This window comes from Drosophila teissieri, chromosome 2R, assembly GCF_016746235.2.
Source record: "Drosophila teissieri strain GT53w chromosome 2R, Prin_Dtei_1.1, whole genome shotgun sequence".
NCBI classification, from domain to species: domain Eukaryota; kingdom Metazoa; phylum Arthropoda; class Insecta; order Diptera; family Drosophilidae; genus Drosophila; species Drosophila teissieri.
Genome location: NC_053030.1, coordinates 21,189,668 through 21,214,222, shown reverse-complemented (window position 1 = coordinate 21,214,222; position 24,555 = coordinate 21,189,668). Strand labels below are relative to the sequence as shown.

Genomic DNA, 24,555 nt, shown 5'->3' with positions numbered 1-24,555 from the left:
AGCAACAACTAGATTTTAATAATTAATTAATTAATAGCGATTAATCCATTCGATAGAATTGATTGCTCATTTAGCACTTAATCATCCACCATTATTAATGAACCATAAAAACACATTTGTTGCGAGCCATTAGTTTGCTTTAATCGTTGAAAAATCATTAATTTTTAACAATTGAAATGTATTTCTTGGGGGCAGGACTTGAAAGTGCTCACATTGTGGTCAGCACATCCTTGCACTTCTTGGCAAAGGCCAGGGTTTCCACGCACTCGGTGGTGTTGGACCAGCGATTGGCAGGACAATTGTGGAAGAAGTTGTAGATGACGCAGGACATGATGATGCTGGAGGTCGGCTTACAGAACTTGGCGGTGGAGAAGGCCCTGATGATGGGCAGTGACAGGAACTGATCGGTGGCATCTTCAGCTGAAATGGGCAGTGAAAAAGTGAAATGCTAACACAGACTTACAAGTTGTGAGCTTACCTTTGGAGTGGCACTTCTGGTAGGCACTCAGCATTTCAGTCTCGTACTCCGGATCGGTTTTGTGGTAGCGCTTGTAGTACGAGTGCACCTTGACCATGTCCAGCGTGTTGTTCTCCATCAGGTTGTAGTGATCGAAGACGCACTTGGCCCAGCAGGTGCCCAGCATCGCCTGGTCCACCGTCACGTCCTCGATGGCCTCCTCGCTGGGATTGGGCAGTCGGAAGTTGGTCTGCTTGGCGCACATTTCGGTGACGTCGTTGTGGCCATCGGGATGCTTGCAGCAGTGGTGGATGTTCTCCTCGTGGACGCGCTCCGTGTGCCGGCAGTGAACTCGGATAGCTAGGAGTCCATTCTAGAAAGAAATATCCAGATATTAAAGGCTTTAAAAGAGATCCCTAAGTGCTAGCAGCTTGAACTTCGAAAATTACTCTATAAATCTGATCAATTATCCCAGAACATATTGTAACTGGTGCTAGGAGTACGTACCCAGAGCAGTGATAGAACCACACAAATCACGTAGCCAGTTCTCAGCATGATGACAGCATTCCAGCGTTTCGGCCCCAGATTTATATGTCAAATGGTTCCCCTTTGATGGACAGCCCTAATGGCGTTTCGCAATGTTCCGCATTAATTTAATTCGCATCCATTACTATGACAACAAACCTGGCGACAGCGAGCGAAATTATATGAACTGTTGGGATTTGGATGTGGATGTGGATGTTTGGGTGCGGGTGGGCTAGTGACTCTTGTCATGGCAACGCCGGCAGTCAATTTGTTATTTATTTTCCGAGGCGGCGCTTTGCTCGCCTAATTAGTCAGAGATTGGCCTTTCGAAATTTGATAAGCTGATTTTTGGTAGCCGGCAAAAGAAAACCAAATCATGGGCAAAAAGGGTAAAGGCAAAGGCAATAAACTGGCCAAGATGTCCGAGGAGGAGCGGGCCAGGTATCTGCAAATGAGGGCCGACATGGAGGAGGAGACGAGACGCCGCAAAATGCAGCTCATTTCCATGTACATGAAGGTTACACTCCACGAATTTGCAGTAAATCCAAATACACAGAGTATATATTTTTAACTAAATAGAACAAACTGAAAAGGGAGGATGCTTTTGGGCGACTCAACATGGCGAAAATCAACCAGGAGTGGCGCAGCATTTTGCGCCAGGTGAAAATCCAGGAGCTGCGCCGCGAGATCGTCGACGTGGAGTCCTTCTTCCAGGAGGCTCTGAAGCGCAAGGATCAGGTGATCCACCGCCTCATTGCTCACATCGAGTCCACCGAGGACATGTACGCCAATCTGCAGCAGTCGCACATGGAGAACATCACCAGGATCGTCGGTAAGTTTGGCCAAACCTCTTTGAAAAACACATTTACCATAGCTGACAACTTTTAATCAGAAACTAATTCTATTCCATTATAAATGTTAAAGATTCTTTTCTACAAAACAAATGGATTTCACACATATATTTTCATTGAAATATTCGGAAATCCACAGATTATTAGAGTATTTTTAAGTACATACACATAAACCATAAGAATTATTTGAAAATTAACTCTAAAAAACACAAACCATACAACGCAACAGCAACTTATTTCTAACCCACTTCGTCCTTATTCCTTACCCAGATACCCATAGAGATCGCATCGAGTTCTTCCGCACGATCTACGAGGACGACAAGCAGGCGGTGCTGAGCCAGTGGGAGCAGGACTCCGCCGTGTTCAAGGAGATGCACGCCCAGAAGCAGCAGCAGCTGGAGTGCGTCTTCTATCAGCTGGAGGAGAACACGGATGGCGGCATTCGGGGCAACCACGAGCGCTTCCTGGACCGCTGCGAGGACCTAAAGAGTGGGGTAAGCTTACGCCTAGTTGAAGAGCATGCTGCCGTGCTCCTGCCAATCCTCGCACTGCGCCTTCGCGTACTCCGACATGCACTTGACCAGCTCCCGGGCCACCGTGCACTTGTGGTGCCTGGTGCCCCTGCCGTTGCTCTCCAGATACCGGAAGCACTGCTGCACGGTGTCCGTGAAGAAGTTGCGCAGCTCCCGATCCCGCAGGTCCTTGGTCAGCAGATAGCTCACCTTGCGCCGATCGGGCATCCCACTGCCATCCACCTGTGGAGGAGAATCTGGCTTCTATACGGGATTTCGACTTCCTAGGTGGTTTTGTAAGGAGCACCTCTTGGAGCACCTACCATGTTCATCTGCTCGAAAAAGCACTGGGCCACACACTGACCTCCATCGCTGCTGGTGTGGTTCCTTCCATCCGATTGCCTTAATCCGCGCTGCCTGCGATTGCCATAGCCGCCCCTGTTGCCCGGATTCCTGTCCTGCTCCTCATCCTGGTCCATGCCGTAACCGTACTCATACCCATTCCCTGGCCGGCCCTGTCCACCGCGTCCTCGATCCCCGTCGTCGTCGTCCTGGCGACGCATGCAGCTGCGCACAGTTCGCTTGAGCTCCGCTTCACCTAATCCCTCCTGGGATCTGCACTTCAGTGCGTAGGTGCAGCTCAGGCAAAGCAGCAGCAGCGTCAACTGTTTCATCTTGGGAACTGAATGGAGGAGCAGCTGAGTCCACTTATATATACCACTCGGGAATGGCATCCCAATTACGGAGTGACTGACGCACAATGAACCAAGTCACATATCAATCTTCATTTCAGCATTGCGTGCAATGCACTTCGATGAGAGGTTACTTAATAGTATTTGATCCCAACTTCCAGATGCAACTGCAGCTGGAGCAGATCACCTCCAGAGGAGAGGCTCGCCTGGAGAAGCTGTGGCAGGAGTATCAGGCTGTGCTGGCCGGCTACTGCCAGCACATCGAGGGCTTTTACTCGGAGTACGTGGACCTGAAGCAGCGGGACGAGGAGGCAGCGCTCCAGATCAGCCAGCAGACCCACGAGATCGAGCACCTGGTGGACCAGCTGGCCAATTTGCGTCTGGTCTCCGAGGAGTTCTACCTCAAGCAGCAGGGCCAACTGGAGCAGCGGCAGGCCATCAAGCAGCAGTTGACCGAGCGCCTGCGGGAGCTGCGCACCTGTGTGGAGCAGGAGGTGTCCAGCGATCACCAGTTGTTCAAGCTCATGTCCGTGGAGAGCTACCACGCCTTGGAGTTCCTGCAGGAAACTGTGGCCAAGGGCGAGACGCTCGCCCAGCTGTCTGCGGTCTGTGCCAAGATGGAAACCCAGCGGGAGCGGATGTTTCAGCTGCCGGAAATTTCCAGGGAGATTATCGAGATTCGAGATATACAGGAACCGGGTGATGGTTCCTTGGCTGATCCAGCCACCGATCTTCTCAAGGTGAGTGCAAAAACCATTAGTTAGTTTACTCATTTTACCTCGGACTGTGATAAACCATTTGCTTGGCTCGCCAGGACGAGGTGGCTGTGGTGCCCCAGATGGAGTCCTTCTGGCGACGGGTGAACAACGTGGCCGTGGACGTGGCCTGCCTGAAGCAACAGAAGCGTCGCCTGGAGGCGGAGAACAGCCAGCTGAAGGCGCAGCTGCAGGATTACCTCGTCAATCTGAACATTGCCCACGGCTCCAACAGCCACGTCCACGCATATCTGGCCCGGCGGCCCAAGAGCATGTCCGTGGACCGAGTGTCGCGCCTGCAGCTCCAGCCCAAGCTGGTGAAGAGTGCCCAGCCGACTGGTCGTCGTCGCCCACCGGCGCCCACTCCACCCACTCCGCCCACCTTCCACTTGCATCCGGGACGCAGCCGGGCGCCTGCCTTCGAGGCCAACCTCTCCAACGTGGTGCGCTCGAGGACTTTGGCCAGGGGCAAAATGAACCTGGCTAGAATGGAATAACTTGCTACCCATTGTAATAGGGGAGCTTTGGGTTTTAGATAACTGAGCATTAGTTCTCCACCATAACAATCAACCGGATTTTTAAATATACAAAAATAAACAGCCTTTTTTAATAAACCTTTCAACTGCAAGTATAGGCTTACTGAAACCACAATCTCTACTTGAATTATATTAATTATATTTTACAAATTAGTTGATACACTTTTCTTTTGAATTCCATTTCAATAGAAATCAATTTTGAATTCAAACAGTGACTTCAGCCGGCGCTGCCAGATCAAGTGACAAATATGTTTTCTGGTATTTTCCAGTATTCCTTATCGGGGCCCCTCGCGCGTTCCACAATGCCCAGCCGTTCCGCTGCGCCCTGCACTGGCCACCGAGTTCCGATTCCGGCCGTTGCGCTCTCAGATTTCCACAGACACGACCCACGTCCAATTGTGAGTTTTCGCTGCGCCGTGAATCGCACTAAAGAGCAGGAAAATAGTTAATTTCCAACAGTTAAATTGGAGTAAGTGTCAGCAGTGCCAAGAAAGTGCGATCCAGCCGCGAGGCTACCAACTCGAATAGATACTCGTTTTCGGGGCTTACGAAGTGCAGCTGCTGCGGATGTAAAGCAAATATTACAAGGAGTTATAGATACAACACTCTGTTATAGATACAACAACACAACAGCGGAACGGGGGGAAGTCCCAGGAACGGCAGGCGGTGCGAGCGAGAGGGCAGCTGAGAAAGGGAGTGTGAGTGCGAGTGCGAGCGAGAGGGGCGCTGGGGGCAGTTCTTGTTCTTGTAATTTTACCAAAAAGAAATTTCGTTCGGGAAATGTGGAAAATGTGCGCGAGGAGAGATGATGGTGGAGAAAACAACCCCGAAAAGCGAGCAATCGTCGAATAAATACCAACAAAAACTTACACTGCGCGGCTGATTAATGAAATCCAAAAAATATAAAAACCAAATAACACGAATGATACCAAAAAAAGCGTTAGAAAGAAAGTGTGAGAACGTGAAATCAAAACTCCGAATCAGAATTTGGATTGTAAATTTTCGGGTCGGCGCGACTGGGAGATAAACACAAAGGCAGATAAATACGGAAATAAAATTAATGGAAAACCAGCATAGCCCTACGTGTGTGGGTGTGTGAGTGCCCAAGTGTGTGTGCCCAAGTGTGTGTGTGTGTGTGTGTGTGCTTATCGCATGGAAATGCAAGCGTAAGTGGAGCAGGCGAGAAATAATTTCGAATTTTGGACAGATAAAAAGCAAGTAAAGCCCATAAATGCCTAGCCATAATGCCTAACGCCGCCACGCCTACATATGTAACAGCTGCCCACATTTCGTTAGCCCATATAACATATCTATCTATCTATCTATCTACTATCACCTATCATGCATCGCAGGACCCAAAAACAACGCCAAAATGATCGCCGCTGCATTGGGTCATCTGTAGAGTCGTCATTGCAACAGCACCACCACCACCACCACCACCATAAAATGCATCCCATGCATCCCGAAAACCACGCCATCGCCCGGAGCACGAGCACCACTAACAACCCATCTCGCAGTCGGAGCAGCAGGATGTGGCTCCTGCCCGCCTGGCTGCTCCTCGTCCTGCTGGCCAGCACTGGCCTGCCAGCAGCCAGAGGTAAACCCCGTCTGGGACCCATCCTCGCGTGGCCAAGTGGCTAATCCACATCCACATTCTTACTCCTTGCAGGCCAGTACCAGTCGCCGCGCATCATCGAGCATCCCACGGATCTGGTCGTGAAGAAGAATGAGCCCGCCACGCTCAACTGCAAAGTGGAGGGCAAGCCGGAACCCACCATCGAGTGGTTTAAGGTAGCCACCGAATAATACTTTTCTAACTTGAATCACCATTACACTGACAAAAGAGGATAACACTAACTTGATAAAACTACAATTTTCATTTATATTTGGTATTTATTTATCTCCAATTTTCAACACAAATCACTTTTTGTTAATTAATCTTAAATTAGCTTAGGCTCAAATATGAAGTATTAGGAATATAAGTTGTTTTGAGTAGTGTTTTTTTCCGTGTAGCCCTCGAGTCCTAACCAATTCGTAACTCAATCACCCCCTCCTCTTTTTTGCTCCGCTCCCAGGATGGCGAACCCGTCAACACCAACGAAAAGAAGTCGCACCGCGTCCAGTTCAAGGACGGCGCCCTCTTCTTCTACAGGACCATGCAGGGCAAGAAGGAGCAGGACGGCGGCGAGTACTGGTGCGTGGCCAAGAACCGAGTGGGCCAGGCCGTTAGTCGTCATGCCTCGCTCCAGATAGCTGGTAAGTACTGACTTACCACTCCAGTCTGCAACTTGTCTGCCCACACGCCCAGCTTTGTCTCCGATTATAATGTGCTTTTTTGGATATTTTCTGATATTTCTGCAATGTTTCTTCGCCAGTTTTGCGCGACGATTTTCGCGTGGAGCCCAAAGACACGCGAGTGGCCAAAGGCGAGACGGCGCTGCTGGAGTGTGGGCCGCCCAAAGGCATTCCAGAGCCAACGCTCATTTGGATAAAGGTGGGTTCCGAAAAACCAAAAAACCAAAAACCAGACTGCGAAAATCAGTTGGCTAAACCGCTTTTTCTGCTCCTAGGACGGTGTTCCCTTGGACGACCTGAAAGCCATGTCGTTTGGCGCCAGCTCGCGCGTTCGCATTGTGGATGGTGGCAACCTGCTGATCAGCAATGTGGAGCCCATCGATGAGGGCAACTACAAGTGCATTGCCCAGAATCTGGTGGGCACCCGCGAGAGCAGCTACGCCAAGCTGATTGTCCAGGTCAAGCCCTACTTCATGAAGGAGCCCAAGGATCAGGTGATGCTCTACGGCCAGACGGCCACTTTCCACTGCTCGGTGGGCGGTGATCCACCGCCGAAAGTGCTGTGGAAGAAGGAGGAGGGCAATATTCCAGTGTCCAGAGCGCGAATCCTGCACGACGAGAAAAGCCTGGAGATATCCAACATTACGCCCACCGATGAGGGCACCTACGTCTGCGAGGCACACAACAATGTGGGTCAGATCAGCGCCAGAGCTGCCCTAACAGTCCATGGTAAGATTTACTTCCTTTTGTCAGAGAAACACTTTCTAATCCCAAATATTTTTCATTAAAGCTCCGCCCAACTTTACGAAAAGACCCAGTAACAAGAAAGTGGGACTAAATGGCGTTGTCCAACTGCCTTGCATGGCCTCCGGAAATCCCCCGCCGTCCGTTTTCTGGACCAAGGAAGGAGTGTCGACTCTCATGTTCCCAAACAGCTCGCACGGAAGGCAGCATGTGGCCGCCGATGGAACCCTACAGATTACGGATGTGCGGCAGGAAGACGAGGGCTACTATGTGTGTTCCGCATTCAGTGTCGTCGACTCCTCCACGGTGCGTGTGTTCCTGCAAGTCAGCTCGGTGGACGAGCGTCCTCCTCCGATCATTCAAATAGGTCCTGCCAATCAGACACTGCCCAAAGGATCAGTGGCAACATTGCCCTGCCGCGCCACGGGAAATCCCAGTCCCCGTATCAAGTGGTTTCACAATGGACATGCCGTACAAGCGGGCAATCGAAACAGCATCATCCAAGGCAGCTCACTGAGAGTCGATGGTATGGTTGAGATAGTAGTCTACGATTCTGCTTATTACAATTTTAATTTCAATGTTCCTTTAGACCTTCAACTTAGTGACTCTGGTACCTACACCTGCACTGCATCTGGCGAACGAGGAGAAACCTCCTGGGCAGCCACACTGACGGTGAGTTCCATGGTTAGTCCCATAATACATAAGCCAAACTAACCAAACAATTCTGGTTACTTTAGGTCGAGAAACCCGGTTCTACGTCTCTTCACCGCGCAGCTGATCCTAGCACTTATCCTGCCCCTCCAGGCACACCCAAAGTCCTGAATGTCAGCCGCACCAGCATTAGTCTGCGTTGGGCCAAAAGCCAAGAGAAACCCGGAGCGGTGGGACCCATTATTGGGTGAGTTAACGCGGCGCACCCATTTAATGAGATCATCAATAAATTTGATTCGGTATTTGATTTGCAGATATACTGTAGAGTACTTCAGTCCGGATCTGCAAACTGGTTGGATTGTGGCTGCCCATCGAGTGGGCGACACTCAAGTCACTGTAAGACAAGCCACAAATAATTTAGTTTCCTCATGACTCACACTCTCTGCTATTTTCGTACAGATCGAGGGGCTCTCTCCTGGCACTTCGTATGTGTTCCTGGTTAGAGCTGAGAATACTCAGGGCATTTCGGTGCCCTCCGGCCTATCAAATACTATTAAAACCATTGAGGCGGACTTCGATGCAGCTTCTGCCAATGATTTGTCAGCAGCTCGAACTTTGCTGACAGGAAAGGTGAGCTTTAACAATTACTGAAAGAGAAAACCCATAATTTATTGTTATTTTTTAACAGTCTGTGGAGCTAATAGATGCATCGGCTATTAATGCTAGTGCCGTGAGACTTGAGTGGATGCTCCATGTGAGCGCAGATGAGAAATACGTAGAGGTACGTCTATCCTTTATTGTTTATAAACGAACCAAACTTACATTTTCTATGCATTTTTGTCTAGGGCCTGCGCATACACTATAAGGATGCCAGTGTACCATCCGCACAGTATCACTCGATCACTGTTATGGATGTCTCTGCAGAATCGTTCGTGGTGGGAAACCTTAAGAAGTACACCAAGTATGAGTTCTTCCTAACACCCTTCTTTGAGACCATCGAAGGACAGCCCAGTAACTCCAAGACAGCCCTCACCTATGAAGATGGTAACCACTATAAGGCTTAGTTAAGTGCTGGATATTCATGTTCTGTTGATTGTAGTTCCCTCCGCACCACCGGATAACATTCAGATTGGCATGTACAACCAAACCGCCGGTTGGGTGCGTTGGACTCCGCCGCCCTCCCAGCACCACAATGGCAATCTGTATGGCTACAAGATTGAGGTCAGCGCCGGGAACACCATGAAGGTGCTTGCCAATATGACGCTCAATGCCACCACCACATCTGTGCTCCTCAACAACCTAACCACCGGAGCTGTGTACAGTGTGAGGTTGAACTCCTTTACCAAGGCGGGAGATGGACCTTATTCCAAACCTGTAAGTTTACTGACCATTTATTTGATTTTAAATCATTCTATATCATCTTATTATCCCTCAGATATCATTGTTCATGGACCCCACCCACCATGTGCATCCGCCACGAGCACATCCTAGCGGCACCCATGATGGGCGTCACGAGGGACAGGATCTCACGTACCACAACAATGGCAACATACCCCCCAGCGACATTAACCCCACCACTCACAGAAAAACCACTGACTACCTATCTGGACCCTGGCTAATGGTGCTAGTCTGCATCGTGCTCCTAGTCCTGGTTATTTCGGCGGCTATTTCGATGGTCTACTTCAAGCGGAAGCATCAAATGACCAAGGAATTGGGTCACTTGAGTGGTTAGTGCTGAAATTGACTAACTTATTGTCAGTGCATTGTAACAAATTACATTTCTTTTCTAGTGGTCAGCGACAACGAAATAACCGCGTTGAATATCAATAGCAAAGAGAGCCTGTGGATAGACCATCATCGTGGCTGGCGAACAGCCGATACTGACAAAGATTCAGGACTGAGCGAATCAAAGCTACTGTCCCACGTGAACAGCAGCCAATCCAACTACAATAACTCCGATGGAGGAACCGATTATGCAGAAGTGGACACCCGTAACCTCACCACCTTCTACAACTGTCGCAAGGTAGGGATCATATGAATCACATCCTTACTCAATTACTTACAGGAAATATTCTTTCAGAGCCCCGATAACCCCACACCATATGCCACCACCATGATCATTGGCACCTCTTCCAGTGAGACCTGCACCAAGACAACGTCTATCAGCGCCGACAAGGACTCGGGAACTCATTCGCCCTATTCTGATGCATTTGCCGGTCAGGCGCCAGCAGTTCCTGTGGTCAAGTCCAACTATCTGCAGTATCCGGTTGAGCCCATCAACTGGTCAGAGTTCCTACCCCCGCCGCCAGAACACCCGCCTCCGTCGTCTACCTATGGATACGCACAAGGATCTCCCGAATCTTCGCGGAAGAGCTCCAAAAGCGCCGGCTCGGGCATTTCCACAAATCAAAGGTGCATTAATATATTCAGCTCTTTCATAATAGAACTATGCTTTGTAGTAATTGTATTTATGTAACTAACACTAACATACTCTTGCAGTATTCTGAACGCCTCTATACACAGCAGCTCGTCGGGCGGCTTTTCCGCTTGGGGAGTTTCGCCCCAGTATGCTGTTGCCTGTCCCCCGGAAAACGTTTACAGCAATCCGCTGTCGGCGGTGGCTGGCGGCACCCAGAACCGCTATCAGATAACGCCGACCAACCAACATCCGCCACAATTACCGGCCTACTTTGCCACCACGGGCCCGGGAGGAGCTGTGCCACCCAGCCACCTGCCATTTGCCACACAGCGTCATGCAGCCAGCGAGTACCAGACTGGACTAAATGCGACGCGCTGTGCCCAGAGCCGCGCGTGCAACAGCTGCGATGCCTTGGCCACACCCTCGCCCATGCAACCCCCACCGCCAGTGCCCGTGCCCGTACCCGAGGGCTGGTACCAGCCGGTGCATCCCAACAGCCACCCGATGCACCCGACCTCTTCCAACCACCAGATCTACCAGTGCTCCTCCGAGTGCTCGGATCACTCGAGGAGCTCGCAGAGTCACAAGCGGCAGCTGCAGCTCGAGGAGCACGGCAGCAGTGGCAGCAGCAAGCAACGCGGAGGACACCACCGTCGACGAGCACCGGCGGTGCAGCCGTGCCTGGAGAGCGAGAACGAGAACATGCTGGCGGAGTACGAGCAGCGCCAGTACACCAGCGACTGCTGCAATAGTTCGCGCGAAGGCGACACCTGCTCCTGCAGCGAGGGATCCTGTCTCTACGCCGAGGCGGGCGAACCGGGGCCTCGCCAAATGACTGCTAAGAACACCTAAGGACGAAGTATTTGGGACTCCCCGAACAGGGGGGGGATTAGTATTAAAGATAGCATCTAGTCTAACTCTTCATTCATATCGAACTGGAAATCAGTCTAGGAACTGAGTGAACTCAAAGTTTCTGCATCAGTTATCGACTAGAATAATTGATGCCATGAGTCCACGTGCAACATGCCTCTCCGGACATGTTGCAGTGGAATCAGCGGTACTACACTCAGATACACAAATCCACACTTGTCACAATCATGGGGGCATTGTGCAGCTTTAGCAATTACGAATTTCCCATTATCACCTCTACCAGCGTAGAGACTCATAGACAGGCACAATGCCCCCCCCATCCCCATCCCCATCCATGCACCACAGAAATGTTTTCCCCAAACGGAAAGGGGGAAACGAAAACCTTTGTACTTAAGAGACGCGAGTGCTGTACGATAGATATTGCTTGACGAGCGCGAGGAGATAGTAATCACTAACATAGCAGGGATCAGTGTCCCAGCAGAACTTCATTAAAATACGTACTCAAAGGAACTTATAGCAGATGATAAACCAGATCAGGCCATAGCAAGTACACACAGATACGGTGACTCACGACGACGACGAATGTATGTAGTTAGAACCAAAGTACACCGTTTGTACAGCATGTTTTGGGGCTTTCGAATCGGAATCGGTCCTAGTCAATAGGCTTGATAGCGATACAAATACGATACTGATACTGATACTTGTATGCAAACTCTTTCATATCTACGATCACAATCGAGCACTTGTCTCCGACTCGAACTCGAACTTGTGGAGTTTGAGGGCGACAAGTGAAACGGCAGTTGCAATGTTTAATGGTTAGTGCTTTTCTATAACAAGGAATAATATACTTCATTGACCCAGTGAATATATATATATACATACTAAACGACACACCACACTACTACTTACACACACCTACTATACATAGCATTTAGACGAGTTGAGGAGCTGCACATGGCCAGCAGAACCAACCCGAGTTGTCCGTTCCGTTGTCCTGTCCCTGTGCAGATCCCTCCATGACACAATGTTTTCTACAATCTTGCATTTTGAAAAGTCTAAAATGTACCTGTGATATAACCCCATTATACATTATACATTATGCATTATATTATTTTAATAATTTGTATATTTATGGTTTCCTAATTTCGAGTCGCGTTTTCTGTTCATTCTGTTCGAGCAACGAGGAATGTTTGTTAGAAATCCCCACACAGACGGATTTTTTTTTGGGCGCGTATATAGCATAATTTAGATCTTAGGCACGTAACACATTAGAAATGCAAAATGGATATATCATCAAATCAAATCGAATCGAATAGAATCGGAGTCGAGGTGGAGAAGAGAAACGCTCGCAGAGTCCGACTCGCCCGAAGAGACCCATCCACTAAACCCCGGATCGTGAGTTGAATGGGAAAAGAAAGAAGGGGTACGAGGTGGGACTAGAGTCAACGAATCGTTTAAACAATACTAAACACACATATGCATTACACTTACCTATATAGAGATCATATAGCACCTAGAACCGCGCATGTATCAAATCAAATCAAAATATGCTTTAGCATACACTCACACACATCCACTTCCTTGCTAGCCCAGATCGCCCAGATCGGCCAGAGCATGTACATATATATATTATATATATACAGCATACTCCTAATCCTAATCCCAGTATCGAATCCAACTTGCTTGAGTTGAACTGCCCTTCCGTAGCCATATACATATAGAGAAAGCGAAGCATAGTTGGGTCTGGGTTTTAATAATTAGCATCTAGTTTCTAGCGTTGTGTAACGGGAGAGTATTTTAAAGTCATAGCGTAAACGAATTTTAAGAACGAACCGAACCCCTTAACAAAAGCGGACATTTAGTTTTTAGTGCGTAATGCCATGAACGAACTTTTTCAAAAGCAAAAATAATAACTGACATTTACTTACGATATAAATACTATATCTAGATATATACATATAGCATTTAAAATTACATAAACAATAAAGGAACATTTTACATATATGTGGAAATGAAGTCGTTTGCTTTGCTACATCTTTAATAAGTATTTCCATATTTAGGACGTCCTTCCTTTATCCCAAGTGCACACTCATATTCGCATTTCCTGGTACCACTTACGCTCTTACTTGGCCCATTCCCTGCCAGCTACGGTCTCCGATCGCCTGGCGGATATCAGCATACATACATATGTACTTCGCCAGAATTCATCTTCAGCTGCAGCGGAACTTTGCACTTGAGACGTCGTCAAGCGACAACCCTTGAGATTAAACCATGACCCCTCGATCCAGTTTCAGTTTGCATCGGTCTGCATCGTCCATGTGAATCTGGAAGTGCAAGTCCTTCCACGAGCTGGACAAGTGTTAATTCCCAACGGGACTGCATAAGTTCATGTATCCTCTTCGCATGTGAAACCACTTCAAGCTGAAGGACACGCCCTAGGATCGGAAATTGGCTGCTTTCGTCGCAAGGGGGACTTGTGGAGATCGTTTCCAGATGCGAGATTAGATTGCGGGTGTAGGATGTTGAAGTGGGTTTCGTATTTAGAGTTATGTGGAAGAATTAGCCAAGAGGAACTTTATTGAATTCTAAATTTACTATTAATGTGAGAGCGATAACATGCAACATATGTTTGTGTGCGATCAAAGCCGAATTATGTGATGTACTGCAACCAAAATGTCACAGCTTGACGAATGCTGCTGTTGCTGATGCCGGTGTCCAAAATCCCGCTACCAGCACCAGCAGCGCACCCATCCACTGGATCACACCCTTTAGCCAGGCAAGAGGTCAGAGCTGGAGGAGATGGAGATGCGGGCAGGCCACAAATTGGTCAGAGCTGGCGATAGCATCAATTGGACTTCATGGCGGCGCCTTTTGTGTTTGTTTATCCCTCTCTGGGCTGGCACACTGCAGCAACTGCCTCGATCTGGATGCATCTGAATCTGTATCTGGGTGGTGCAGCGCAGTGCTGTCGGATATTTTCCGCCCTTATCGATTGGGTCATTCGAGAACATAATGGCTATATTTTGGCTTAGCATGAGCTAAACTCAGATCTGCACTTCGATATCCTGGCTACTTAATGGATAGGTATTTTATGGACTTTACTTTTAGGAAGAACACAATCGCAATGTATGAAGTGGCAGCTGTACAACTTATTTGATCTTTCCTGAAGTAAACTTAATCAATTATTTGGGGCTAAATGTGGAGTTAAGACATCAATTGGCAGGTGTGCACATTTGCGAATGCGTCTGCATCTGCATATGCAGATTAATCCGTATCTTGTATCTGCTGGCCGCAGATAAGACAAGTAGCTATGCACTTCGAATTCGCTGGGCTGGCCCAAACATGGTTATATCTGCGTGGGCCATTTCCCATTTCCCTCATACTCATCCTCAGCTGCCTTGTCTGCCCACGGAGATTGCATTTGGCCCGCTTTGCACTGCGCCTGCGTGTTGCACCTTTTCCGCTGGCTTTTTGCCTGCATCTACCTGTGATGCCCCCGCGGCAGCTTTAATGATCGTGATCATAGTACGCAACGCGCAAAAAGCCAAAAGGAGGAATCAAAGGGCAGGGCAGGGAAGGGAAGGGCCAAGATGACGAGGGAGAAACAGCCGAAAACCAATCGATTATTATATGTGCCGCACTATATTCCAGAGTCGGAGTCGCAGACGGAGACGGAGGACTGCAGAGAGCCGCTGCAGAGTTCCAGCGAAAAGATTATTTCTGTTTTCGATGGCCGCCTTGACACGTCCAAACGACTGATAGAGGGAAAGATTGGCCCTTTTTGGCCAAACCGGTTTGACAGGTAGCAGATACGGATACCAGAGGCAAGATGCGGTGGAGGGGGGGCAGGAAGGTCGGAGGTACGCACGCCTTGCCCTTCTGCCCGCCAGGATAATGACTGTACGACTGCGAGGGTCCTCTGCAGGAGGGCCGAGAAATCCTCGCAGGATCTTTCCCTGCACTAAGAGAAATCTGCAGTTCATTTACCAAGCTGTTAATATTGCTTGACCATTCAGTATTTATTAAAATACTTTCGTATGTGTGTCTAGTCTCTTTAAAATAAACCCAAGTACTCAACTTTCTTAAATATCTTTGTATCTTTCTTAAATATACTTTATATCTGCACAGCGCATTGTAATACAGATACATTATCTTTAGATGTCAGAACTATTTACATATGATGAGTGACTCAGAAATTGCAATAACTGGTGAGCTGTAGCCCTAAGAACTACCATTTGACTCACTATCTTTTTGAAGTGTACAATTTTCTCAGTGTAGCTAGACTCTTCAAATACAGGATGCTGATATCAGTGCATGTTTGAGGGTGCGGGTGTGAGCGTTGCGGGGTCAGGTAGCGACTCCGATTTTCCCAGGTCCTAGGTTCCTTTCTCGATTGCGATCCTGGTCCCTTTTCTTCTTCTTTTATATTTTTTTAGAAGGCAAAGAAAAGACAGCGGCGTTTTCCTTTTTTAGGGGGCAAATGCAACAGAGCGGGATAGATGGATGGTGCATGGCTTTCCTAGTATCAATAACAATGCCCGTTCGCTATTGTTGTGCCATCCGCTGGATTTGTGCATCCCAATCTGTTTTCCCACTTTCTGTGTGTGTGTGTGTGCGGCAACGTAGTTTCTGCTTTTTTGGACTTATCGTTAATATTTTCCTGGAAACCGGGAACTGTGTTGTTGTTGCCCCGCTTGCGTTCGCAGGTAGCGAGCAGCGATCGCACACACACAAACACAAACACACACCCATACACACACAGATGCGATAGAAAACGAAGACAGGTACCTGCTCGACTTCGGAATCGGAATGCAGCAGAAATCGGCGGCAGAAACAACAAATGCGTCGGAGTTTGGCATTGAGTTCGACTTCGGCTCGACGGGCAAAGAATAACCTGAAACATGGAAACATGGAGCTGGGGTCCAAAACCGAAAAACCCGAAAGATAAATTCAAGCCAGGCCCGTCAGTGATGAGAAAGCTGGCAGAGGGAAGCTTCCTCTATCACTAACTGCAGAAGACCCTAAGTAGAACGTACAAATTAAATAAAAACAAGGGGCTACTAATACATAGAACACACGAACAAGTATTACTAAATTCAATATTTAAGTACATATCCGTAGATACTCATATGTTGTATATTGCGTTGCCAAATCTGCTAACTACAGCTTAGATCCACCCGCAACAACATCTAGCCTTAAACAAGCCAAACTGGCTAGAAATCAACATTGTCGCAGTACCCGCGATAAAGGAAGAGAATGGAGAGAAAGCGCATATGCTCCCTTTTAATTAGAAATTGTGCCGAAATTGGCAGGAAAACCAATGGTTCTAATAAAAGTGCTGCACAAAGTCAATTCCAAGTGCAATCGCAATGAAATAGCGACCGAACCGCACACACACACGACAAATTCGACAGACAGAACCGACGAGCAACGTACTCGCTACTCGTACTCGTTACTCGCGTCTTTAAGAGAAGAGCACTAAATTGAGCGAAAAAAGAGAAGAGAGCAGCGCGCTGAATACGCTCAGATAAAAATGTAACCAATACCAACACAAATCCAACCAATACCAATACCATTGCGTTCGTATTTCAGGTAAAAGCAAGGCGCTGCGCCGCTGCGAGTTCAGTTTTACTTTATCATCCGGTTCGTGCGCATCGCGTCTCGGTCGCAAGAACAAAGAACACACAAATAGAACTTGGACTTCCAACTACACACAGTGTTCGAGTTAAGTGCAGTGAATAACCACAGTGAACCCAACTAGTCTTCAACCAAGCATACAAACAGTAAAATGCAGCGCATATAGAAAAGCCAATCCAGCAGTCAGTTCCAAAAGTAGCAGTCAAGCGACAAGCCAAGTGTAAACGCAAAAGATGGCCACCAACACGGAGCTGCTGCCCTTCCATCATCAAACAATCGCGGTGTTGAACAATTTGAATAGCCACTGTGGCGGATCCGGGAGCAACGGAGCGGCCCCCAGTGGCGGCGCCGGAGCCGGAGGAGCGCCCAGCTGGGCCATGGACGAACTCTATCAACAGACTGAGCTGCCCGGTCTGACGCGAACCGGAGCCACCACCACCCACCACCACCTGCTGCGCTTCACGCCCTACGCCCTGCACCACCGACCGCCGCACCACCAGCTGCAGACCTTGCCGCCGGCCCTCTACTTGCAGCATGCCGCAGCAGCGGCGGCCGCAGCGGCAGCAGCAGCGGCCCACGCCCAGCACCATCATCACCATCACCACCACCTCCCGCACAGACCAGCATCGCCGGACAGTCCGCCGCCGGTGGAGGGCACCCACATCAGCAACCTGTTCCCAGAGCTCCTCGAGCAGATATTCGAGCACCTACCAGTGAGGGATTTGGGCCGAGCGGCCCAGGTCTGCACCGCCTGGCGGGATGCGGCCTATGCCAAGAGCGTGTGGAAAGGCGTCGAGGCCAAGCTGCACCTCAAGCGCTCCAGTCCGAGCCTGTTCAACTGCCTGGTCAAGCGGGGCATCAAGAAGGTGCAGATCCTATCGCTGCGCCGCTCGCTCAAGGATTTGGTCCTAGGCGTTCCCGCTCTGACCTCGCTGAACCTGAGCGGCTGCTTCAATGTGGCGGACATGAATCTGGGCCATGCGTTCAGCGTGGATCTGCCGAACCTCAAGACACTGGACCTCTCCCTCTGCAAACAGATCACGGACACGAGTCTGGGGCGGATCGCGCAGCATCTGAGGAATCTGGAGACCCTGGAACTGGGCGGATGCTGCAACATCACGAACACAGGACTGCTGCTCATTGCGTGGGGCCTGAAGAAGCTGAAGCACCTCAATCTGCGCTCTTGCTGGCACATCAGCGACCAGGGCATCGGCCACCTGGCGGGCTTCTCGCGGGAAACGGCCGAGGGCAACCTGCAGCTGGAGTACTTGGGCCTGCAGGATTGCCAGCGGCTGAGCGACGAGGCACTGGGCCACATTGCCCAGGGCCTGACCTCGCTGAAGTCGATCAACCTGAGCTTCTGCGTCTCGGTGACGGACAGCGGACTGAAGCACCTGGCCCGCATGCCCAAGCTCGAGCAGCTGAACCTGCGCTCCTGCGACAACATCTCGGATATCGGAATGGCCTACCTCACCGAGGGCGGCAGCGGGATCAACTCGCTGGACGTCAGTTTCTGCGACAAGATCAGCGACCAGGCCCTGACGCACATAGCCCAGGGACTCTACCGACTGAGATCGCTGTCCCTCAATCAGTGCCAGATCACCGATCACGGCATGCTGAAGATCGCCAAGGCGCTGCACGAGTTGGAGAACCTCAATATCGGACAGTGCAGCCGGATAACGGACAAGGGCCTGCAAACGCTGGCCGAGGATCTGACCAATCTCAAGACCATCGATCTCTACGGCTGCACGCAACTCAGTTCCAAGGGCATCGACATCATCATGAAGCTGCCCAAGCTGCAGAAGCTCAACCTGGGCCTCTGGCTGGTCAGGTGATGCGTCCACCACGACTGCAATGCCTGTGCGGCGAAGGAGGCCGCTCGCGGCTCTTATAATTCCCAACCATAGATTCCGGGCGGGAATGCAAAGGGCAGAGACAAGATACACTGAAAACTCATAGCTTTCGTTTGCCATACCACACGCTGTACTACATTTTTTTCGTACGAATCGAGGAACGAGCAGAAAGGCACAAAACAACGCAGCAACAACAAAAAGCAAACAAGCATGGCGCGCGGGCGGAGTTGGGGGCAGAAGGGACATGGACAGACGACGTCGGGGGATGGAGCTGCCAGCTCAGCGTGTTTCTAGCTAGCAGTACAGTAGTGATGTTTTCGCTGTTAGAAACTTTTTTTTTCGGGAATAGGCTTTGAAACGAGTACAACTAAACTAAACTTAAAATAGTCGGACTTCCTTACAAGTAGAAGTTATTATTTGTGAACACTCAGTCCTCCAAGTTTAGGTAAAAGCCCTCTTTACATGACCTACAATTTCATTGCAGTTTCCATGCTCGGAAAACATAGCTTTTGTAGAAGGGGCTTTTGCAAATGCATACATACTAGTAAAACTCATGCAATAGCATATAAATACTTACAAATGACATTGACTCAACACGACTCTTGATAGCCAGAACTAGCTATTTTCCCGCTGAGAGCGGTCAGCTCTGCCCATGGAGCTCGTTCTGCTGCGTTGTTGTGTAGTGTTGTGTTTCTAGGGGGCCAGAGCGAGAGGGGAGATGCCGCTGGCGTCGGCTTACACGCAGCGATAAAAAACGAAACAGAGGGAAAAAGGAAAAAAGCAGGCAGGCAACAACAACAACAACTGCAGCTATGGCCGACAGCAACAAAGTGCATGGCGATGGAGACGCGCGATAAGCAGCAGGAGAGGAGAGGGGGCGGGGGACAGTGGGCAGCAAACACACATGCACAGGGGCAGCATAAACACACCCAAACACGCATATGTGTGTGTGTGTGCGTGTGCAATGCAGGCCGCAGTTAAGCAGATGCAAATAAATTTAAATAGTTTATTTTAATTCACGCTTCGGCTACAAAAGCCAGCGTCCTCCATTGCCACAGCAACAACAAAAGCAACAGCGACAGCGATAACACAACAACAAAATGAGAAACAGAGAAAAGAAGAAAAGAGAGGGAGTAGCTCCAATCCGCTCTTCTCTCGCTCCCCACCGCATTTGTATTTTTCTTGCCTTGTGCGCTGTGTGCTCCGCTTTTGTATCTTTGTATCTTAGTATCTTTTTTTTTGTTTTTGTGCCTCGCCGTTTTCTTCCCGACTTCGTTGCGAATTTGTTTAGTACAGCGTCGTTAGTAATGCCGTTTAATTTAGTTGATTAAAACGTAAACGTAAAATGTAACGAAAACTTAAGCGACAACAATGTTAATAGTAGACACTTAATGAAAATGCGTAAACTTAATTCTTAGTTCTTAACATTTGTCAAGCCACAATTAGTCAAATAACGAAAAAAAAGGGGAAGAGAATAACCATTAACACAAGTTATAAAAACATGAAAAAAACGACCTTGTTTAATAGCAAAAAAACTCACACAAAACACACAAACAAACACAAAAACACAAACGTTAAAGAAATTCTGTAAATTTTTTATTGTTTAATTTATAAGTAAGCAAGCGAAAAAGAGAAGGTAACGATTGAAAAGAATATGCGAATTAATTCTTTTTTCTATTGTGATATAAAATGTATTGTATAAAAAAGAACACATAAGCAAGCAGCAACAAAATATTGCTAAAACAATTACGTAATTTTATTTAAGCAGCGAGGATTAAATTAAATAAATTAAACTTAAATCAATATGTACAATGTTATGTTAAGTCTGGATTATTCCTCCGATTCTCTGTTTTTCGATTAGTTAAATGAGCCCGAATTCGATGACCTTTTGTTGAACTGCAATATACTGAATGCCTTAATTCCATTTGCAAACTATATATTATAATTATCTATGTTGATTCTGAACAAAAAAAAAACCCTTAAGTTTCAATTGCGAGTTTTCCCTAGATCTAAGTTATTTCGACAATTGATATTTCTGTTTAGGAGGCGCAACCCCCAAAAAATTTTTGAGCGATACGATGTGGAAGGAGAAACGAAGAGAAAATAAATTAAATATGTATAAAAATTTCAAAAAAAAAAACCAAACTGTCAGTGATTTTATTGATTGCACTGGGATGCTGCTGTTTATCTTGCTCGGCAAATGCGTAAATGTTTTGTGGGGAAATTTATTTTATTCGGCACTGCGTGGTGAATGTGTGCGTGTGCGTGTGTGGGTTTCTGCATTTTGTAATGAACAAAGGGCCCAGCACTAATGCAATTGCAATGAAATGTGCAGCCAGCCAGAGATGCAGATGCCGATATATATAAACATACATATGTGTGCGTGTGTGTATATACACCAGCTGCGTGTGTGCGTGTGGAGCGTATGCGGTTGTGCAACGCACACACACGCACACTCGACCGCCTATGTACTGCAATTATTTATATTGCCTGCATTATGTATAGGCATCGATGCATTTACAAACACTTGCATTTATATACAAACACACACACGCACACACACACACATAGGCACACGTAGGCGCAGCTTCATATCCCTGTGTACACATAACGGTTTTACTTGCTTGCTAACTGCTTAAATTTGCATTAAATGTGCGTATGCAACAAGAGCTGTGTGTGCGTGATTATGTACACAACGCACACTGCCACAAAAGGTATAAGCATGTATATATACGTACATATGTGCATATGTAGTGGTGGGGAAACCACCCAATCGGAAATTTTATTCAATCGCCGGACCCCAAAATTAAAGCTTTAAATATCCCCAGGCAGTTTTGTGCCGGGCTCGAAACTCAACTCGGATTCGCAATTTGATGCAACGATCCGATTTGCCAAGTGGCTTAACCGATGATGGTCGGGAAAATCCAGGAAAGTGCAGCGCAGAGGTCGAGAATCGCAAAGGACTTTAATTTCACGTAAATCCATCGATGTATAAGGGTTATCTTCTCACAAGATCAGATCTTCAGGCAGCTCAGCTTGGTAACCTATTAAATCGCAGGTACTAGATTCTTATCAAAGTCTTTAAACTCGTGGTGCATCCCCTAGAAATTAAGAACTTGTTCATTCTATAGACATTCATTTACTATACTTACTACTTTATAAGACTGGCGGTTCAATTAAATCCAATATGATAAGGTTTTGATAAGGTGTTTGTCAGTTTCAGATTGCAGTGTGGAAAGGTGTAAACTCTCACCAGATGGCAAGTTCCAATGCTGCCAGTACAATGACTTGTTCTAATTCATTAAATTAATTCCGATTTGGAAACTTCCCTCCAGCGCTTGCACTCCCCTTATATGTATGTATAGTACAAGGTATAGTATAGTTGTAAGGTAAATCCCGGCATAAGGTTGGGCATTTATAGCGCTACAAGCTGAGCGGCCCGTTTAAGTTAGTTTTACTTAAAATTCAACTCACAAAACCTGACTTAAGCTCTCGCCGACCGCCCCATTCCTCCAGTGCTTCCTCCTCGAGACCTGAATCGGTGTGGTCTCCGTCTCCGTCTCCAGTCGCAGTCGCAGTCTTGGTCTTAGTCTCTGTTTCTGTTTCTATTTCTGTGTCTGGCACTGTTTGTGCCCCAGCTGCGAGTGGAAAATGCGACTGGAGCTGGGAGCTGGGAGCTGGATACTAAGAGCTGGGAGAGCGGTCGTGTGCCGGGCAAAATGTTGTTTAACCAACATTTGCATTCTATGAATTTTGAATTTTCTGAAACGCAGCCGTAAGAAAGCCCCGAGTCACGACAACAACCAGACTTCAGGCTATTGGCCATAAACCTCTTTTCCACGCTTCTGGGCTCCATTTGCCCGATGTCAGACCTCCCGACTCTGCGCCCTTAGGCTATCGCTTATCTTATCAATGCGTCGGGCTCTCGACATGGACAGCCCAACGGAGCCACCCCCCAACGGGCAACCACCCACCGCACGGGCCTCGTCACTTATCGGTCACAATGGGTGTGAGTTGTTGGTTGGTCGGTGGTCGGTGGGGGGGCATTGGATACGATTTCCAGGGGAGCTGCACTTGCATTTGCGTCGTGGCAAGAGGACAGCTGCAATTGTTACACGGAGAAAAGCGGAACAATGCCGTATCAGTTGGATATGTTGTTCATCCCAAACTCGTTGGGCTTTTTTCATAAAGTTTAACCACATTTTTCATCAGCTTTTGGCTTGAACTTTGATATGGAGGTTAGGCCAGAGGTTAACTTCTAACAGTGCTAACCTTTAAATGAGTTTTGTTTAGAATAAGAAAACCTACTTATGTACATGAAAGATGATACCCCACTAGTTTGGTCAAATGACATTCCAATTAACCCAATGGTTAAGAGGTCATGATTCAAAAATGATTCCAATTTTAATAGAAAACAGCCAAAGTTTGAAATGTTCGATATATACATAGACAAGCAATTGAAATAGATGAACAATTTGTAATATATATTTGTATCAAAATCAGGTCTGTGTGGTGCATTCGCCCAGTGCGTGGGGCCTTCTTGGGGGGATCTCATTAGCATGGCCGTGGCAGTGAAAGCCAGCGAGGGGAATCCTGTGTGCCGTATTCCGAGTCTAACTCCCATTTATCAGCATTTTCCACACACTCGCCATGAGACGAATTCCAAAATCGATTCCATGTTGCTGCTGCTGCTGCTGCTGCTTACACTTGGCCGTAATGTCGCACAGGGAGTTTCAGTTTGAGTTTGAGTTTGGGTTTCAGTTTGGGCTTGGGACTCGACGGCCGTCTGGCATCCAAATGTGTTCCTTCCACACAGATACACACGCACACACACGCTGTGTGGAGGGGAGAGTACGAGGGGAAAGGGAAGGACGAGGACGTCGAGCAACCCTTCGCACATTTCCATTCCATTCCCGTTCGCTGCGATTCGTTCGGTCTAGCGCTTTGAATTCAAACCCCCGTTTTTTCAAAGGACTAACTTCAAATGCCGAAAATAAATGCCCACCTCCCCCCGCGACGCTCCCCCCCGGCCGTGCTCCCTCTTCGCCAAGGGAAATGCATTCTACGTACGTACGTAAAAAAGTAGAAGGAACGAAGAAATTTTAATCCACAACGGACCCGTATGTGTGTCCCCTGGATATATGTGTGTGTGAGTGTGTGTGTGTGCGTGTCATGGATACACATTTCGTGAATGCCGCCCAAGGTGACCAAGGAAGGATATGCGAGGCACCACCATTAGCCGCAGCTAGAGCTCTAGCCGTAGCTGTGCTGTAGCTGTAGCACCACCGAAACACAAAGCAGCACCACCATCTGCAATCGCGGCAAGGTTATCACAGCAGCCACACACACTTACACGTATCTACCTGCCTGGCGTTGAATGGATGCGGATGTTGCATGCCGGGAATCGTTGGGCGTGGAATGTGGAAACAGGTGTCCTTGAATCCCTCGACCGAGAGCAGGAAGCGTTCGATGACTAATAGCGGCGCTGAGGGGGGAGTCTCCCTGGGAATCTCAGTCAAGTGGCATGGTCTTGGAGCTATCTGGTTGCATATCAGATACAAGTATTTATTCTAGATACATCTTCATCCAAAGTGCATAATAAAAACAGTAATCTATCTTGTACAGTTCTCTGAATATTAAGTCAGACGTATCAAATATTCCAAGGACTCTGGATCTATCTGCATCTATTATATTAAATAAAGGGAATGTTTTGTTGCGAACTAGAAGAGTCTTTTAATTATAGGAAATACTTTGAACT

General features: G+C 48.1%; 5 protein-coding genes across 7 annotated transcripts; 3 read left to right on the top strand and 2 right to left on the bottom strand.

Annotated features, from left to right (window-relative positions):
- Nucleotides 1-145: 145 nt before the first annotated feature.
- Nucleotides 146-1,074, bottom strand: LOC122612938. Its single transcript, XM_043786850.1, has 3 exons — nt 965-1,074; nt 479-830; nt 146-420 (listed from the first exon to the last, which is right to left on the bottom strand). The coding sequence occupies exons 1-3, from the start codon at nt 1,010-1,012 to the stop codon at nt 209-211; spliced, it is 612 nt and encodes a 203-aa protein (XP_043642785.1). The 5' UTR covers nt 1,013-1,074; the 3' UTR covers nt 146-208.
- Nucleotides 1,075-1,185: 111 nt separating this feature from the next.
- On the top strand, nt 1,186-4,443 carry LOC122612937 (dynein regulatory complex subunit 2). The gene is made up of 5 exons (XM_043786849.1): nt 1,186-1,499; nt 1,562-1,814; nt 2,104-2,327; nt 3,199-3,777; nt 3,852-4,443. Exons 1-5 carry the CDS (start codon nt 1,359-1,361, stop codon nt 4,287-4,289), a joined length of 1,635 nt encoding a protein of 544 aa, XP_043642784.1. The 5' UTR covers nt 1,186-1,358; the 3' UTR covers nt 4,290-4,443.
- Nucleotides 2,219-3,335, bottom strand: LOC122612939 (odorant-binding protein 59a). The gene is made up of 2 exons (XM_043786851.1): nt 2,669-3,335; nt 2,219-2,588 (listed from the first exon to the last, which is right to left on the bottom strand). The coding sequence occupies exons 1-2, from the start codon at nt 3,077-3,079 to the stop codon at nt 2,340-2,342; spliced, it is 660 nt and encodes a 219-aa protein (XP_043642786.1). The 5' UTR covers nt 3,080-3,335; the 3' UTR covers nt 2,219-2,339.
- Nucleotides 4,444-4,621: 178 nt separating the features above from the next.
- LOC122612107 (protein sax-3) lies at nt 4,622-13,293 on the top strand. 3 transcript variants are annotated; one of them, XM_043785496.1, is made up of 18 exons: nt 4,622-4,797; nt 5,681-5,925; nt 5,998-6,119; nt 6,404-6,584; nt 6,704-6,822; nt 6,899-7,352; nt 7,414-7,893; nt 7,957-8,039; nt 8,105-8,265; nt 8,333-8,414; nt 8,478-8,648; nt 8,707-8,799; nt 8,864-9,062; nt 9,118-9,392; nt 9,454-9,745; nt 9,809-10,041; nt 10,099-10,430; nt 10,518-13,293. In XM_043785496.1, the coding sequence occupies exons 2-18, from the start codon at nt 5,775-5,777 to the stop codon at nt 11,287-11,289; spliced, it is 4,200 nt and encodes a 1,399-aa protein (XP_043641431.1). In that variant the 5' UTR covers nt 4,622-4,797; nt 5,681-5,774; the 3' UTR covers nt 11,290-13,293. The 3 variants fall into 3 exon arrangements, with proteins under 3 accessions (XP_043641431.1, XP_043641432.1, XP_043641430.1); XM_043785497.1 differs by lacking the exon at nt 5,681-5,925 and having other exon boundaries at nt 4,624-4,797; XM_043785495.1 differs by lacking the exon at nt 4,622-4,797 and having other exon boundaries at nt 5,580-5,925.
- Nucleotides 13,294-16,946: 3,653 nt separating this feature from the next.
- LOC122612481 (F-box/LRR-repeat protein 14) lies at nt 16,947-20,324 on the top strand. The gene has a single exon (XM_043786136.1). The coding sequence runs from the start codon at nt 17,178-17,180 to the stop codon at nt 18,777-18,779; it is 1,602 nt and encodes a 533-aa protein (XP_043642071.1). The 5' UTR covers nt 16,947-17,177; the 3' UTR covers nt 18,780-20,324.
- The last annotated feature ends 4,231 nt before the right edge of the window (nt 20,325-24,555 follow it).

What these genes read in the sequence shown, in the direction of transcription:
- LOC122612107 (XM_043785495.1), top strand. Translation starts at nt 5,670, where the DNA reads ATGCATCGCAGGACCCAAAAACAACGCCAAAATGATCGCCGCTGCATT. An exon ending in CCACCATCGAGTGGTTTAAG is followed by an intron (nt 6,120 to 6,403) that starts GTAGCCACCGAA and finishes CTCCGCTCCCAG; the next exon opens with GATGGCGAACCCGTCAACAC. An exon ending in ATGGACCTTATTCCAAACCT is followed by an intron (nt 9,393 to 9,453) that starts GTAAGTTTACTG and finishes ATTATCCCTCAG; the next exon opens with ATATCATTGTTCATGGACCC.
- LOC122612939 (XM_043786851.1), bottom strand. Translation starts at nt 3,079, where the DNA reads ATGCCATTCCCGAGTGGTATATATAAGTGGACTCAGCTGCTCCTCCAT. An exon ending in TTTTCGAGCAGATGAACATG is followed by an intron (nt 2,589 to 2,668) that starts GTAGGTGCTCCA and finishes TCTCCTCCACAG; the next exon opens with GTGGATGGCAGTGGGATGCC.
- LOC122612481 (XM_043786136.1), top strand. Translation starts at nt 17,178, where the DNA reads ATGGCCACCAACACGGAGCTGCTGCCCTTCCATCATCAAACAATCGCG.
- LOC122612937 (XM_043786849.1), top strand. Translation starts at nt 1,359, where the DNA reads ATGGGCAAAAAGGGTAAAGGCAAAGGCAATAAACTGGCCAAGATGTCC. An exon ending in TCATTTCCATGTACATGAAG is followed by an intron (nt 1,500 to 1,561) that starts GTTACACTCCAC and finishes TTAACTAAATAG; the next exon opens with AACAAACTGAAAAGGGAGGA. An exon ending in CAGCCACCGATCTTCTCAAG is followed by an intron (nt 3,778 to 3,851) that starts GTGAGTGCAAAA and finishes TTGGCTCGCCAG; the next exon opens with GACGAGGTGGCTGTGGTGCC.
- LOC122612938 (XM_043786850.1), bottom strand. Translation starts at nt 1,012, where the DNA reads ATGCTGAGAACTGGCTACGTGATTTGTGTGGTTCTATCACTGCTCTGG. An exon ending in TGGTTCTATCACTGCTCTGG is followed by an intron (nt 831 to 964) that starts GTACGTACTCCT and finishes ATTTCTTTCTAG; the next exon opens with AATGGACTCCTAGCTATCCG. An exon ending in CCAGAAGTGCCACTCCAAAG is followed by an intron (nt 421 to 478) that starts GTAAGCTCACAA and finishes TGCCCATTTCAG; the next exon opens with CTGAAGATGCCACCGATCAG.